General features: G+C 45.9%; 1 protein-coding gene across 3 annotated transcripts in view; it reads right to left on the reverse strand.

Moving 5' to 3' along the window:
- HTT (huntingtin) overlaps window positions 1-15,610 on the reverse strand; it is a 145,318-nt gene that overhangs the window by 40,620 nt on the left and 89,088 nt on the right. For all 3 annotated transcript variants that reach the window (XM_077875802.1, XM_077875807.1, XM_077875798.1), the window contains 4 exons: window positions 15,336-15,458; window positions 14,803-15,038; window positions 13,483-13,625; window positions 4,457-4,664 (listed from right to left, as the gene is read on the reverse strand). In XM_077875802.1, the coding sequence (XP_077731928.1) occupies window positions 4,457-4,664; window positions 13,483-13,625; window positions 14,803-15,038; window positions 15,336-15,458 (710 nt within the window). The remainder of the gene's footprint in view (window positions 1-4,456; window positions 4,665-13,482; window positions 13,626-14,802; window positions 15,039-15,335; window positions 15,459-15,610) is intronic.

Consider the following 15,610-nt stretch of genomic DNA (forward strand, 5'->3'; position numbering starts at 1 on the left):
CTGAATGAGGACACCAGCCAAATCCCAGACTATATCCACTTTTGGCTCATTTATTTTAAACACTGACTAGGTTAAGCATTTGTTATTGTAATTCAGGGAATACAATTCCCAGATCCAGAGGTTTCTGACATAACATCAGAATAGGAGCAGGTAGTCTCAACAGGGGCATCCTGGAGCTGATGGAGAACACTTAGGAGATTAACTCCTACTAACATGAAAAGAGCCAAACACTCACATACACACCACACACACATGATCCACGCAACACGAATGCCACACACTCACCAAATACAGACCACACACATGTCTTGCCAAACATGTATAGAAAAAGACAGGCACAGATCAAGGATAGCAGACCAGAGGAATGGACTCACTCACTGGTCTTCCTGCACGCCCAGCCAGCTGGAAGCACTGTGGCCTTGGTGGAAGCTCCAGTTACAAAGCTTCCCAAAGCAAGAGAGACGATGGCAGCCTCTGACAATGGCTGGCTCTCAGGGCTATTTAGATTTTCAAGCATTTAAATCCACTGACTACATTAGCTTTTATCTTCTTTGGTTTAAAAAGTTAAGTGAGGGGCGCCCAGCCGGCTCAGTCAAAAGAGTGTGCAGGTCTTGGTCGTGGGGTTGTGAGTTCAAGCCCCACGTTGGGTGCAGAGATTACTGACATAAATAAACTTAAAAGAAAAAAAAAAAAGTTAAGTGAAACACTGCAATTAATGACACCTCTGTAGTTTCTGTGTCTTAACTGCTATCAACTCGTGCAGTCCATCTTTTCCACCCCCCTGGACCTCAAATGAACAGGGGTCATGAAGGAAATGACACTTCTGGACCCCAACAGAAACAGACAGGAGGTCAGCCCTGTACAGACGGTCTGGTCAGTGCCCTGAGGCAGAAAAGAGAAACAAGAGGAATACGGCTGGGAAAGGAAGAAGGGAAAAGTCTTTACCTGTAGATGATATCCTTGTGTTCACAGAAAACCCTGCAGAGCCCCAAAAGCATCCTGGGGCTGCTATGTGAGCTGGACTGGGTCTCAGGATGTGCAATTGGTACACAAAACCAACTATACTTTTATAAACTAGCAGCACGCCATAGCAATAAAACGCTTTCTCAAGTACCATTTAAAAGAGCATTCCAAAACATGAAATGCTTAGGGACGAATATATAAAATACAAGTAATGCTTGCACATGAAACACTGTGAGACTGAAATACATGGGGCAAGACCATGCTCCAGGACTGACGGACCAGACGCTGGATGCCAATTCTTCCCAAACTCCAGACTGGCTCCAAGCTCAGTCAGACGGCAGCAGGCTCATCTGGAGATACTTACCACCTGATTCTCTAACATAAACATGGAAATGCAAAGAACCTACAGGACCCAAAACGATTCTAGAAGTACAAAAGAGTGGGGGAACCGGCAGGACAGCTGAGGTGACCAAGTGGTGGCAGTGCTGCCGTGATGGCTGGCAGAGGGGCCAACTGGGGGACGTGAGAAGAGTCTGCAAATAGGTTCGTACATTCGTGCCCCACTGCACTCTGAGAAAAGTGCCATGGGAACTCAAGACAGAAAGCATGGATGTTTTCACAAAAAAATGCTGAAAGAACCACCCTTCAGGGGATTGGGTGAGGAGATGACTCTTCTCTGCTCTGGCATACACAAAATTTAACACAAAAATTAACTCGGAATGGTAAACACTAAAGCTATTTCAGTTCCAAAAGAAACCAGAGAAGAAAATCTTCATGCTCCTGGGGTAGGTACTTGGGAGGGGACAGAAAAAGAATGAAACAGAAAACCTGACATACTTGATTTCATAAAAATTTAAATCTTTTGCTCTTCAAAAGAAACCATAAAAAAAATAAAACAGCAAACCACAGATGCGGAGAAAACATTTACATTACATCTGACTTAGATCCAGAATACATAAAGAATTTACAACTCAGTAACAACAGCCAAATTTAAAAAAAAGGCAACTATCTGAATACATATTTTCTAACAGAAGACAGATACACAAATGGCCAATAAGTACATGAAAAAACAATTCTTAGTTATCAGAGAAATGCACATGAAAACCACAACAAAGCACTGTTCAGCATCTACAACGAGGACCAGAAGTGAAAACGAGGAACTCACAACCCCATGTCCCATATCTCTTCCCCTCTAGACCAAATCTCCCCCTAAGAATTGTCCAAGAATGTATGATCTAAAATGCCCCTGCTTCCGTATCTTTTTTTCCTTAACTTTTACTTTGAAAACTTTCAAACCAACAGAAAAGGTGAAAGATTAATTCAATGAACCGTCACACCTCTTCACCTAGATTCAATCACTAATATGTTGCCACCTTTGTGCACATACACATGTGCACTCTGCACACACATGCTCACACATGTACACTACATGTGCTCATGCCATATGCATGCACATGCTTTGCACACGTGCACTGCATACATGGGCTCATACATGCACACACATGCACACACACTACACATGTATGCATTCTAAACACCTGCATGCGCACACTCTACACACACGTGAATCCCACACATGTACACTCACAGGCATGCACATGCTCTACACATGTGTACACACTGCACACACACAGTTCACTCTACACATACTCTATGCACATACACACATATGTACTCTATGCAGGCACACATATGCAGTCCACACGCACACACTTTTTTGGGCTGTACCACACGAGCACTCTGCGGGTGAAACCACTTCACCCTTAAGAACTTCATCAGGGGTCCCCTGAGAACTCCTCGTTACTATAAAACACCTAGAACTCACATTCAAATTTCCCCTATCATTCCAATAGTGTTCTTTCTACATGTTTTATCCCTCAAATCTGTAGAAGGCCCTTTCTGTTTGGGTGTGTCTGTTTCCTAATTATCAGATTAGTCCACCATCCTACTTCCTCTTGAACCCACTTTAGGTCTCCCTCTGCCTTCCCCACCCTCCAGCCAGCAGGAGGAAGAGGAGCACAGGAAAAGGAAGAGGAGGAGGAAGGGAGATGAGAGAAGGGGTAGCGGGGAGTAGAGTGAAGGATGAAATTCACTGGCTCACACACCCACTGGGGTGGTTGGTGGATGTCTCACTTTCTGTCCACCTGCACACACCTGCTAGCAGTAGCAGCTAACTCAAGCCCCACCCCACCAAGTCTTGGCCCAGCATAAATCATCCTTGGGTCCCATGGGAGTTGTCTGGGGAGACGGTGAGAACACAAGAGCCCAGGATCCTAATTCCTAAGGTACCCAGCTGTCCAGTCTGGTGGTGGGTTGGGCCACAGTCCTGGTCCCTGGAACGAGCTCCCCCAGTGGCTCTTTGGCACACTCCTTGAGGACTCAGGGCCTCACAGAAAGGGTGCTCTATGGACCAGAGCATCAGCACCACAGAGGAGCCTGACAAAAAAGCTGAGTCCCACAGTGATCTGCTGAACCAGAACTCGATTTTAATAAGCTCACCGGTTGATTTATGTCCACTGAAGGAGCACTGCAGCAGATAATCGTTTTCTGTTCCTGACTCCTATAGTAGGTAATGTTCTCTAGGCCTTTTCAATGTTTTCACTGGTCTTCCCCAACTAAACTGTAAATACACTGAGGGCAGAAAATACATTTTTTCCTTGCATATCCCACAGCATATAGCACAGAACAGATACTGAATAATGCCTAGTAACACTGGGTCTTCCAGCTGAAAGCAATGGAGTGACCCAAAGGGGACCCCAGGTTTCACACAGCTCAGCCTTCCCACATTGAGCAGAAAGGAGCTGACCTCTGCCCTGCAGCCCTTGCTTCCTCTCCTCATCATAGGCCCTGGAGCCTTCTGGAAACCCTGCACTGAGGACAGCCTGGCAGATGGGCGGCAAAGCTTCTATTCCCACATGTGTTCAAATGTCTGAACAGGACAGTGCCCAGAAATCAAGGCTTAACCCTGAAAACTTTTAGTAAAAAGGGGGTCACCCTCAATCAGATACTTAATAAGTCTTTCTGAATGACAAAAAATAGAGTATTTCCAAGCAGTTTTGAAATATTGTTCAGTAATTAATTACTTCATTATCTAAGAATAACTAGAACCACATTTACCTTATAATGAAGTTAAGACATTGCAACATGTCTGACTCTGGAACCAATTTAAGGACGAGAGCCTAGCAGGAGGGACACAGCATGACAAGAATGATCCACAAGAGGAACCGTGTCAAAGAACTTGTCAAAGAAACCACATTTGGAAAGCAGCACCTACTCTGAATGCCTCTAATCTAACCACATTTTCCCTACAGTGCAGAGTCCAAGAGAGGATGGCTAACGTTCAGCACAACCAGTACGAAGTCTCATAGAAACGGGGCCAAAAAAAAAAAAAAAAAAGAAACGGGGCCAAATCTCAAGCTGCCCAGATTTCTGGCACATGAGAGTGGGCTGGCCTCCGGGGCTACCTAGGGCACTTGGCAGATGGCAAACGTACCTGGGGGTCTGCTGCACCTCTGCCCACCAGCGGTAGTCGGTGTGGCTGACGAGCAGCAGGATCTGGCACCAGAGCAGCACGAGGGCTGGATGTGTGGGCACCATGGCACGCACCCGGGCGTTCAGCCTCTCTAGGCCATAGAAACTGCCGTCAGTGCTGTCTACCGTGAAGAGTCTAGAGGCAGCTGCTGTGATTCTCCGGAACATTCCTAGAAATAAAAAGTAGAACTGAGAGGAAAATGTCTTTGTTGCTCATTATGGCCCAATGCTTTGCAGATCTTGCATAAAAAAGATACACCCTCAGCTCTTTCCTATACTTACATGTTCAAACCATTTGGCATCTAGAAGATCGCGCTTTCAAAGAAAAAAACCAGATATCCTACTTATTTAACGGAGCAGCCAAGGATGCTAACATTTTTACTCTTCCAGGCCTTCTCTCCACTGCTGTCAGCAAGTTCTCCAGGAGCTCTGCAGTAAGAGCCATGTTTGTGCATGATAGTGGACCCAGTTCCACTGAAGAGCAGGCGGCCTGCACTTCGTGCTACAGGTTACTACCCCTTGGACAGAGAGGCCTCCACAGGGCCGAGCCACATTCACTCTGGCAGGAGCAGCAGGACCCTCACCACATCTTACTCCTGCTGGAATAAACATCTCCTTGGCTTGCAAAGAACTACAAGTTGCCACAGCAAGTGCCCAGAGAAAGAAGACAGTGTTCTACACAGGACCCCAGCTCATGGTCTGCACACTACTGAGAACAGAGAGCCAGGTGATCTCTGTGCCTAGTATGGGATATCGTGGGGCGAGGCAACCACACAGCCACCCACACTCAGCTTGGGAGTGTCACAGACACACCCAGTGGCATTCTACCCATAAGCCTGTCCACAGCATCCTCCTTAGGGTGTGGACAAATCCCCTCTGGGAACTAATGATTTCTTTCTATCCCATCCTTTGAATGGATACAGTCAGCTCAACACGCCTCTCCTGTCATCTGCTGTGGCTTCACATGAGCCGGCCCTCCTCACCCCAAAGACCCAGAGACACGTACATACTGCAGAGCACAGCAGGGAATACATGACACAGACAGAGTAGGCTAAGGGCTCCCTGCCCTCTGTATCTTGAGTCTTCTGGCACTGCTGCGAGAAAGTCAAAAATCTTCTCTCAGATTTAGGTTTCAACACACCTCAAATGCAAAGGGATCCTAATCTAGGCAAAAACAGACAAAGGACTTTCCCCACTACTTTATGACTAGTTATGCTTCTGACCTGAGGTGGAGAAAGAGAGCTAACAAAAGCAGAACAGTCATAGCATGCAATACCAGCCTGGCCTCCTGGGATGCCCAGGGAGCACAGCACACAAACTCAGAAAAACAGTTCCAATGAGTTGTCCAATGCTCATCTTTTCTCTGGCCCTGTTTTCAGGGTTTTCTCTGGGTGCTGCGTGGACAGGATCATCCATTGCTGGTCCACCCAGCCTGGGTCAGATACCTCTCTGTGCCCTCCATTACTGTGTGAGCTCCTTGTGGGGCTAATGGATGCACAGGAAGAGGCAGGTACTGCATGAAGGAACGCTGGACTGGGGCACAGAGCAGAGGGAATGACAGCGGACAGGAAACCATGGTCAGAGCTGTGTTCCACATGACTGGACATCAATACAGGCTCTGAAATCAGTAAATGGCTCTACCATTCACTTGGCCCCTGGCTGTACATTACCGAGGGTCTCAGTTTTCTCATTTGCAAAATGGAATTAAGAGTAGCAGCTGCTCACATAGCTGCAATAGGATCAGTACAGCACTGGGCAATGCAAAGGACCACCAACTGGGGCTGCTGCCAGGGGCTGCTAAGAAAGTTCACCTGGCTTCTGGAGGAGCCATCAGTAGAGATGAAGTTAGATGGCTCACCAGGGCAAGGAAGAGTACACAGTGCACTGGGGTTTGAACATCTCCCACAACAGCACGGAGCACGTTGGCAAGAAGCAGCTATGCCAGGTAACAAGTTCAATTTTTATCGTAAGTGTGAGGGGTTGAGACAACAAAGCACACACTAGCTAGAGGGAGAATGGACATGAGATACCAAGGCTGCCAAGTCAGTGGGGTGACCCAGACTCTGTGGATGATGATGAGTCACCTCTGCAGCAATAACCAGGGCAGGTCACAAAGGTGACAATCCTACTAGGAGAGGTGAAGGGACAGAGGCAGGGAGGGGAGAGACAGGGGAGAGGGGCAGGGGGAGAGAAACGGTGGGCGGGAGACAGGTGGAGGAGAGAAACAGGAGAGAGATGGGGAGGGAGAAGAGAGACAGGGAGAGATGGGGGAGGAGAAGAGATGGGGAAGGAGAGACAAACAGGGACAGGGAGAATGACAGGGAGGGGGAGAGACAGGGAAGGAGAAAGACGGGGGAAGGGGAAGAGAGACAGAGAGGGGAGAGATGAGGAAGGGGAGAGATGGGAAGGGGAGAGAGGGACAGGGAGGGGGAGAGAGATGGGGAGGGAGAGACAGGGAAGGGAGAGAGGTAGGGTTGTGGAGAGGAGAAAGGGACAGAAGGAGCACAGAGATCAAGCATAGAAACCAGGACCAAGAACACTCAAAGGAGAAAAGACTTCTCTTCAATAAATGGTGCTAGGAAAACTGGATATTCACAGACAAAAGACAAAAACTAGACCACTACCACTCACAAAAATTAACTTGAAACCAGTTAGACTTAAATGTAGAACCTGAAACCACAGAACGCCTGGAAGGAAACAGAGGGGAAAGCTTTTTGACATGGGTATTGATAACAAATTTTTTTGGGTGTGACACCTAGAGCCCAAGCAACAAAATAAAAAATAAGCAGGCAGGACTACCCCAGACTAGAAGCTTCTGCACAGCAAAGGAAATGACCAATGAAATGAAAAGGCAACCCACAAACTATACATCTGACAAGGGGCTAATATCCAAACTACATGAGGAACTCCTACAACTCAGCATAAAGACAAAGAATCCAATTAGTAAGTGGGCAAAGGACCCACACAGACAGTTTCCCAACGAAGACACACAGATGGCCCAAAGGCACATGCAAAGATGCTCAGCATCACTCATCAGGGAGATGCCATCTCCTACCTGCTAGAATCGCTACTATTAGAGAGGAAGAGGAGAAAAAGGACCCCTCGTGCACCATTGGGGAGCATGCAAACTAGTGCAGCTGCTGTGGGGAACAGTGCAGAGGAGCCTCAAAAAGTTAAAAGAACTGCCATTCGATCCAGCAATCCCAGTACTGAACATTTATCTGAAGGAAACAAAATCACTGTCTTAAAGAGTATCTGCATGCTCACACATACCACAGCCATGATGCAAAAAGACAACACTGACATATGAACGAACAGCAGATGAGGTGCACATACACAATGGAGTATTACTCAGCCATAAAAAGGCAATACTGACATTTGTGACAACTTGGATGGCCCCCGAGGGCATCACGCTGCATGAAATAAGTCAGACAAAACAAGACTAATAGTGCATGATCTCACTTACATGGGGAATCTAAAAACACCAAACTCAGATGGAGAGAATGGACTGGTGGCTGCCAGAGGCAAGGATTGCAGGGATGGGGTGGGGGTGCCATCGGGCAAAGAAGTTCTAAGTCCTGAGCTCTCATGCACAACATGGTGACACTAGTTAACTCTGCTCTACAGTGTACTTGAAAGAGGCTAAGAGAGTGGATCTTAAAAGTTCTCATCTAAGGAAAAATAAAATGTCTAACGACATGAGGTGATGGATACACCTGAACTTGCCAGGAGATGATTTCGCATTAAGTTCACACTTCAAATCATTAGGCTATACCCCCTCAGCAACTCAGCGTTTTGTGGTCAATTCTACCCTTGGAAAGCCAGGGTCAGGGCGAGGTAAAATCCAGGGACATCTACCATCAAGAGGCTAGAAAGCAAAGATGATAAAGTCAGGCAGTGAGGGGCTCCACCCCACATGCTCAGGCCTGGTACCCGCAAGGTGAGGTGGCAGGAAAGAGCAGCAGTGGCCTCTGCAAGGGTGTTCCCGGTCACACTGCTCTGGGTGCAAAAACCAGAGGGGAAGCCCAGCTCGAGAAGCAACAGGAATAGACTCCTGTTGGAAAGCTGTGTAGTCAATGCAGGAGAGAGGATGGAGGAAGCCACAGAGCACAGACAGGGTCAGTTTGTTTTGCATCGGAGGTGGGGTTCACAGCACAGCAAGGCCTAGCCCCACAGGGAAGACAGACATGCATGCTGTTACCCAGGCTGCGCCAGGGACTGTGGAGTGAGCTCTGGAAAGGCTCAAGACAAAAAGTGGCAGGAGGGGGTGAGAAGAAGGGCCACAGGGCTGTGTCTCCCTGAGGTGAGAGAGAGGAGAGCACGGGAATGGTGAGGACACACACACAGGCCCGCTCGATGCCCTTGGCAGGTGGCTGATGCCACTGCTAATCCTGCCATGACGTCTGCCTCTCCTGCCCATCACCTGGGGCCTCCTGGCTGTCATCCCCACAGCTCTGACCCCCAAGGTTGTCCTCCTGCCCAACAGGGTTGTTGCTGGGAAGCAGTCACCCACTGGAGTGAACCCTTGTATGCGGTGGAGGCCGCTGAGAGATACACCAAAGAAACACCAGCAAAAGGGCTGGAGGTCACTTTCAGTCCATGGCAACAGAGCCTTTTCTCTCTTCCTCCGCCAGCATCACCAGGGTGCTGATTTCCGGGACAACTGAGCCCCAGGAAGGAGAGAGGCCTGGGCTCTAATCTCCACATGGGGAAGAGTCACCAGAGACCAGAACACCCTCCCGCACAGACACTCCCACAGTGGCAACTGTGGTTAGCCACTGAAATGCTGCTGTTTATCTGCTACAGGAACTATAGTGAGCATAGTCCTTGACCTGGACCAGAAGATGCTCTGACAGGGCTTCCCTTCCCAGTCTCCTAGGCAGCCACCACTGGCTGAGGAAAGGAAGTTGCACCCACGGCACAAAGTCTGTGACTGGGAGGCAAGAGAAGCCAGGAGAGTCAGGACCTAGGAGAAGGGATAGGGCCCAGGGCCAAGTGCCGGAGCCAGAGCACAGAAGAGCACCAGGACAGGAAGGCAGACCCAGAAGACTCCTTGTTCTACCCTCTTGGCACTGAATAAGAGGTCTGGCCAGGAGTCTTGGAAGCAGAGCTAGAGGCAGAGGCTCCACATACCAGACTCTGGAGCTGCAAGAAGTGCTCTGCAGATGTGAGCTGCTGTGCAACCCAAGCAGCAGCACAGTGCAAGTGAAAAGAACAAATGGTTGGGTTTTCTTTTCTTTTTTAAAGATTTTATTTATTTATTTATTTATTCATTCATTCATTCATTCATTCATTCATTCATTAATGAGAGACAGAGAGAGAGAGGCAGAGACCCAGGCAGAGGGGGAAGCAGGCCCCATGCAGGGAACCCGATGTGGGGCTCGATCCCAGGTCTCCAGAATCACGCCCGGGGCTGAAGGTGGCGTTAAACCACTGAGCCACCTGGGCTGCCCTCGTTGGGTTTTCAATCTCGGTTTTACCATAGTACCATCTGGAGCCTAAACTTTCTCATCGTAAAAGGGGGTCTATTTTGTTGAGCTGTTCTAGGGACTGATGGGGCACCACACCCCACAGCCAACACTGTGATTCCTTGCAGTGTGACCATCCACGTCTTTGCCCAAGTGTGACTCTGAATCATAACAATCGTACTGCTGCAGGAAGAATTGTTTCTGAAGGTCTCAATTTTCAGTGGAGGACTGGAATTCATTGCCTTTGTTTAAGCAAAGCATAAATAAAAATCCCCAACTTCATATGCTAGATGTACCTACTTATATCAAAATATAAGATGACTTAAAATGTCTCAAAATCACAGTAATTTTGCTCCCTTGTATCTTTAGAAGAAATGTAGTCAAAACAAACAACATGCAAATAGACACTTATAAACACACTGACAACTTATTTGCAAATATTGAACCAAATGAACAGCATGCAAAGACACTGTAGCAAAGCCACTGGTGCTCTAGCACCAGGCCCCAAGCTCCTTAGTAGAATGCACTGCCCCGCCCCTCACACCCTATTTAATTAAATAAAATTTAAAAGTACCTCCTTAATCACACTAGTTACATTTCAAGTGCCCAAAGGTCACATGTGGCTGGAGGCAACTGTATCACTGCAGGCACAGAATGTTCCCACAATGCAGGAAGCACTAGTGGACAGCACTGGCTGTCATAGCCTACACAATACCTCCCCTGACCTTTGAGAAAAGGAACAGGAGGAACTAAAGGTGGTGAGTCGGTCTATACCTGGAATGGCACAGAACTCCACGTGATGTGCAAAAGGACATAGAAGAGGTCACTTTTGTCTGAGGAGGGAAGCAAGCAGCGCTTAGAGGTATCCTTCTGGTATCAGGTCCAAACTAAACAATGGCCAACTATCAGAATGGCCGATGTACTACAAATGACCTATTATTCATGTAGCTTATTTTCTCAACTTTAAACTTATTATAGTACATCAGTGAAGCATAAATCAAAAGATCTTCAAAACAAAAATCCTTTCAATGTTAGTAATGAAGAGGGCTTGATACTCAAGTCCACTTGATAATTCTGGCCACGCCCCTGTCCAAGGGCAAAGGCAATTAAATGAAGTAGTCACGAAGATGCCTCCTTCTCTGTGACCCCTGCCCCTCTCCACCTCCTCAGTTGCCTGCTGATTGTCGCCCACTGACCCTCGCCCATGCACTCTCAGTAGCCATCTGGCTGGAGCACAGCAACATCTCACCTTCAGGCCTTAGCTTAACATCACCTGTTGGGTGCCTATCATTGCACTACTTGCTTCCTTCAGAGGAAATATCCAGACTCATGATTCTCTGCCTGTGTATCATCCACCCCAGTGGACTGCAAGCCCCACGAAGGCAAGAGCCACATCAGCCTTCCTGAATACCATGGATCCAGAGTGCAGTCTAGTGCCGGCTGACTTGGTGTACTTTTGCCAAATGAAGAAAGTCTGAAAATGAGAACTATCTCCAGCTCTGAGGGTACTTGGTGCGTGTGCATGTTTTAGTTTGTATTACAGTAATATGTATACAACTTAAAAATCCAATAATAGAAAGGCTTCTGATTTTTCAAATGTCCTGCCCCACCCTTCTTCAGGCAACAACTGACTGTCTTATTTCTAGTTCTGATAGTTGCCTCCAAAATTCCACTCGACATGTTTTCACCACTGGTAACAGACCATCTATCATTCTTGCCTGTTCCTCTCACCTTACTATTACAAAGAATTCTCACTCCCTCTCAGTGAATGCTGTCCAATCTCTCATCTAGGCCAGGTGGGTGAAAGCACGCAGGGACTCATGGATACTCATAAGACTCATACTGGGGCTGAGGCCACAGGTGGCCAGAGGCCATCCTTCCTGCCATGGAGAAGCAGCCCAGCAGAGAATAGAGCCAATACAGAAATCAGAGCTGAAACATGGAAATACTCGATATGGCAACAGAATTAAAATGCCTGAGGTGGTCATACCTAAAGAAGACAGTCACCTCAATACTTCCAGGAACTCTAACTAGTAATTCCTTTTCTTCTTGCTCTAGTGTAGGATAGGGTCCTGCCCCTGCAAATCAAGCTGCTGGACTTGCTGAGTCACGATGAATGATGGTTACAGACTCTACCCTATTAGAGATGAGATGTAGCTCACTCATGATACCTAGCAATTTAAGTTACATTCTCAGTTCTATTTGCTTGTCTCTGTAGCCTCTATTTTCTGTTGTGTCAACTTTAGATATAATTTTAAAACCCCAACAATGCAAAATGAGATTAGTGATTCTTCCATCCCTCCACTTCTTTCACTACTTTCCACTCCAAAATTAAGTTGGTTAGTTTCTCTTTTCTTTTTCTTGGAAATAAAAACATTTTTTTAAAAATAAAAACATTTTCATTCTGTTCTGAAACTATAAGTAAATAAATCTTTAATGTTTTTTTGTTTTTTTTTTTAATTTTTATTTATTTATGATAGTTACAGAGAGAGAGAGAGGCAGAGACACAGGCAGAGGGAGAAGCAGGCTCCATGCACCGGGAGCCCGATGTGGGATTCGATCCCGGGTCTCCAGGATCGCGCCCTGGGCCAAAGGCAGGCGCCAAACCGCTGCGCCACCCAGGGATCCCTGTTTTTTTTTTTTTTAAAGATTTATTTATTTATTCAGAGAGAGAGACAGAGAGAGAGAGAGAGAGGCAGAGACACAGGCAGAGGAAGAAGCAGGCTCCATGCAGGAAGCCCGATGTGGGACTCGATCCCAGGTCTCCAGGATCACACCCCAGGCTGCAGGTGGTGCTAAACCGCTGCGCCACCAGGGCTGCCCAATCTTTAATGTTTTATTCACACATTGACTTTAAAACCGAAAAGCAAAAAGTATTTATATTATTATGTAAATATAGTTCCCAACAAAGCCAAGAAACCTAGAAGGATAACACTTCTTTCTATGGGTCCTTGGTCATGACCCCGGAGCCACTTAAAGGAGCTTTTTAAAGGTCAAGGGTTTCAATCAAATTGTTGAAAATCATGCTATGTTTTGGTTTGCTTTGTATCTAGACCATGACTTCCTTGCTGTTTGTTTTTCCTAGAGATTAGAATTGCCTCTCATTTTTCCTGCTAAGAGAAGAGGATTTACCAGTACCCTATAACTAAAGTCTTTTAGTTTCTCATTTAATCTAAGCCAGGGCATTCTTCTTGAAAACATTCATTCCTCTTAGCACTGACTGTCCTAATATGGATTGTTTGCTTCCTATGCATGGTGCAAGGCTGCCTCCTTGTGACTTCTCTCTTGGGTTCACTGTCCTTTCTAATTCATAATTATATATAAAAGTACGAAAATAACTTGGGCTTTTAAAAGAGGAAGAAGCCCTCAGGTTTACTTTTTTTGTCAACAAAACATTTTTAAATGCACATTAAGCACAGCGGAGCTCACGCTGGGCAGCAAGGTATCCTACCTCTTAGAGTGTACAGTATAGGATAGGGAATATATAGATGCAATAAGAACAGTAGTCTGAGGCACTTACCAGACTTGAAGATGTGGATCAGACACATGAGCAGGGTGCCTAGTTCTTGACAATAGAAAGTATGTTGCTGTTCACTCATTTCTACTTTTAGCTGTTTTGTAACAATATCCTCCAAAAGAATGCCAACTAGTTGTAGTAAAAACCTTCAAAGAAAGGGAAAAGTCTGATAGGTGACTGTTAAAGAGCACTTATATGAGGTATACTGTAAAAATACATATGGTAGACAGAAGTGGAGTAAAAATTTAAGTTAAGTAAACAAAGTGCAACATTTAATATCATCCCTTTGGATTAAATCACCTTCTCTCTCTGTGTATCACCTTCCTCACTTAGGAGATGGCAATAAACATATCACCTTCAGGACTGCTACAAGGATAAAATGACATGTAGTGTTTAAAACTTTGCAAACCATAAAGCAGCACAAATATAAGACAACAATCCGCTGTAAGAATTTAATGTTCATTTTGGCCACCTGCTTAAATGTGGCAGAGGGGGCCACAATCCACCTGATTGAACCTGCAAACAAAAGAGTGTCTGGAAAAAAAAACAAAAACAAAAAAACAAAAGAGTGTCTGGCAGGTTTACTGGATTTAACTCCACAAACACACAGGCACCTTCACCAATGACCAATGAAGGGAAGGCTAAATGGATGTTACCTGGGCCTGCCTGAAAGAAGTAGGTCTGGACAAACCATACTCATGGGACATTTCACCAGCTCTACCTTACTGAGTGCCCTGAATCCAACAAAGGTGGACAGCAAAGGTGTTGTATAGGCAACAAGCATTTATGAGTCTGACTTGTGATCACTGCCCTCAAGGAGCTTCCAAATAATTTGTGAGAGCAGACCCGATTTGATACCATAAATACACCAGGTGGAACACAGTGGGAACAGTCACCCTGGCGGGAAGAAGGATTTTAATTTTTTTTTTTTTTTTTTGGAAGAAGGATTTTATTACCGTGTTTAGAATGGCCAGCATACATGAGAATAAAAATGACTTTTAGTGGGTTCTCTTAGATTTTTAAATTCTGTGCAGACAACACAACAGACTCTTACTGCCAGCCTCAGCCCCCACTGCCATGGTGAGCCACTGTGTGGTCTTTAACAAGGATATGAGACAGGATGTGACAGAACTTAAGAGACACATGAACCCAGGGCCAAAGATAAGGCAGACTGGGTAGAGAAAACATACCCACACAGACTTCTTTACCCCACTTGCAGAGTTTAAGCAAGACCAGGACGTATTGCAGACTTACTGATCGCAAAATGACTTCATGACTTCCTGAAGGCCGTGGGATGGTTAAAGGCTAAGATAAAGAGCATACCTTGAAAATGTTTCCTCTGGCAAAGTCTTCATTTGTTTCCCTTCATGGTGTTCTTCTGGTATTGAAGTACTATCCCCATCTCTTAACCTATTAATTATTGGACAGGAAATTAAATATGGGGAGAAGGAGAGCTCCTGAATACGAGAAAGAACAATATCTTCAGTTGACTGGGAAATTAGAACTCTCAAAATGGCTAGGATTCCTGATATCCACAGTTGGACAGTGCTCACAGATGCCTAAAAGAGAGAAAATAAGTGATAAAGTAAAAAGAGAATTACATTTTTCCTGACTGCTAGTTTCACGAATGAAAATTACCCTTATTTTACCATTCTACCAATAAAGCCAATAAATTATGATTGGTTCAAAAGTGTGGTCCCAGACAAGCAATATCAATACCATCTAGAACCTGTTCAATATGCAAATTCCCAAGTTCCACCATGCTTCTCCCTGGTAGAGTCCCTAGGTAACTCTGATGAACAGGGGGCACTGCACAGTCATGAATCGAAGATGCCGTCATGAGGCGAGACACTCACCATTGTATCTGGAGTGACAAACATACTTCGTAAAAGCATGTCCACAGGACGGAGGGAAGAAGGAGCCAGGATCTCAAATAAAGTATTTAACACTCCAAGGGCTTCATGAGAATCAATATGCATCTGTTGCAATGGAACATCACAAATGTTTTCCGGTAAGCCAACAGAAATGAACCTCAAGTTAGGGACCTCAAGGTCAAATGGCCTTGACCATCCAAGTATTACCATCCTTGCATTTAAAAGCATCCTAAACTTGAGTGGTGAACCAGGCAAAC

Source organism: Canis aureus, chromosome 2 (assembly GCF_053574225.1).
Source record: "Canis aureus isolate CA01 chromosome 2, VMU_Caureus_v.1.0, whole genome shotgun sequence".
NCBI lineage: Eukaryota > Metazoa > Chordata > Mammalia > Carnivora > Canidae > Canis > Canis aureus.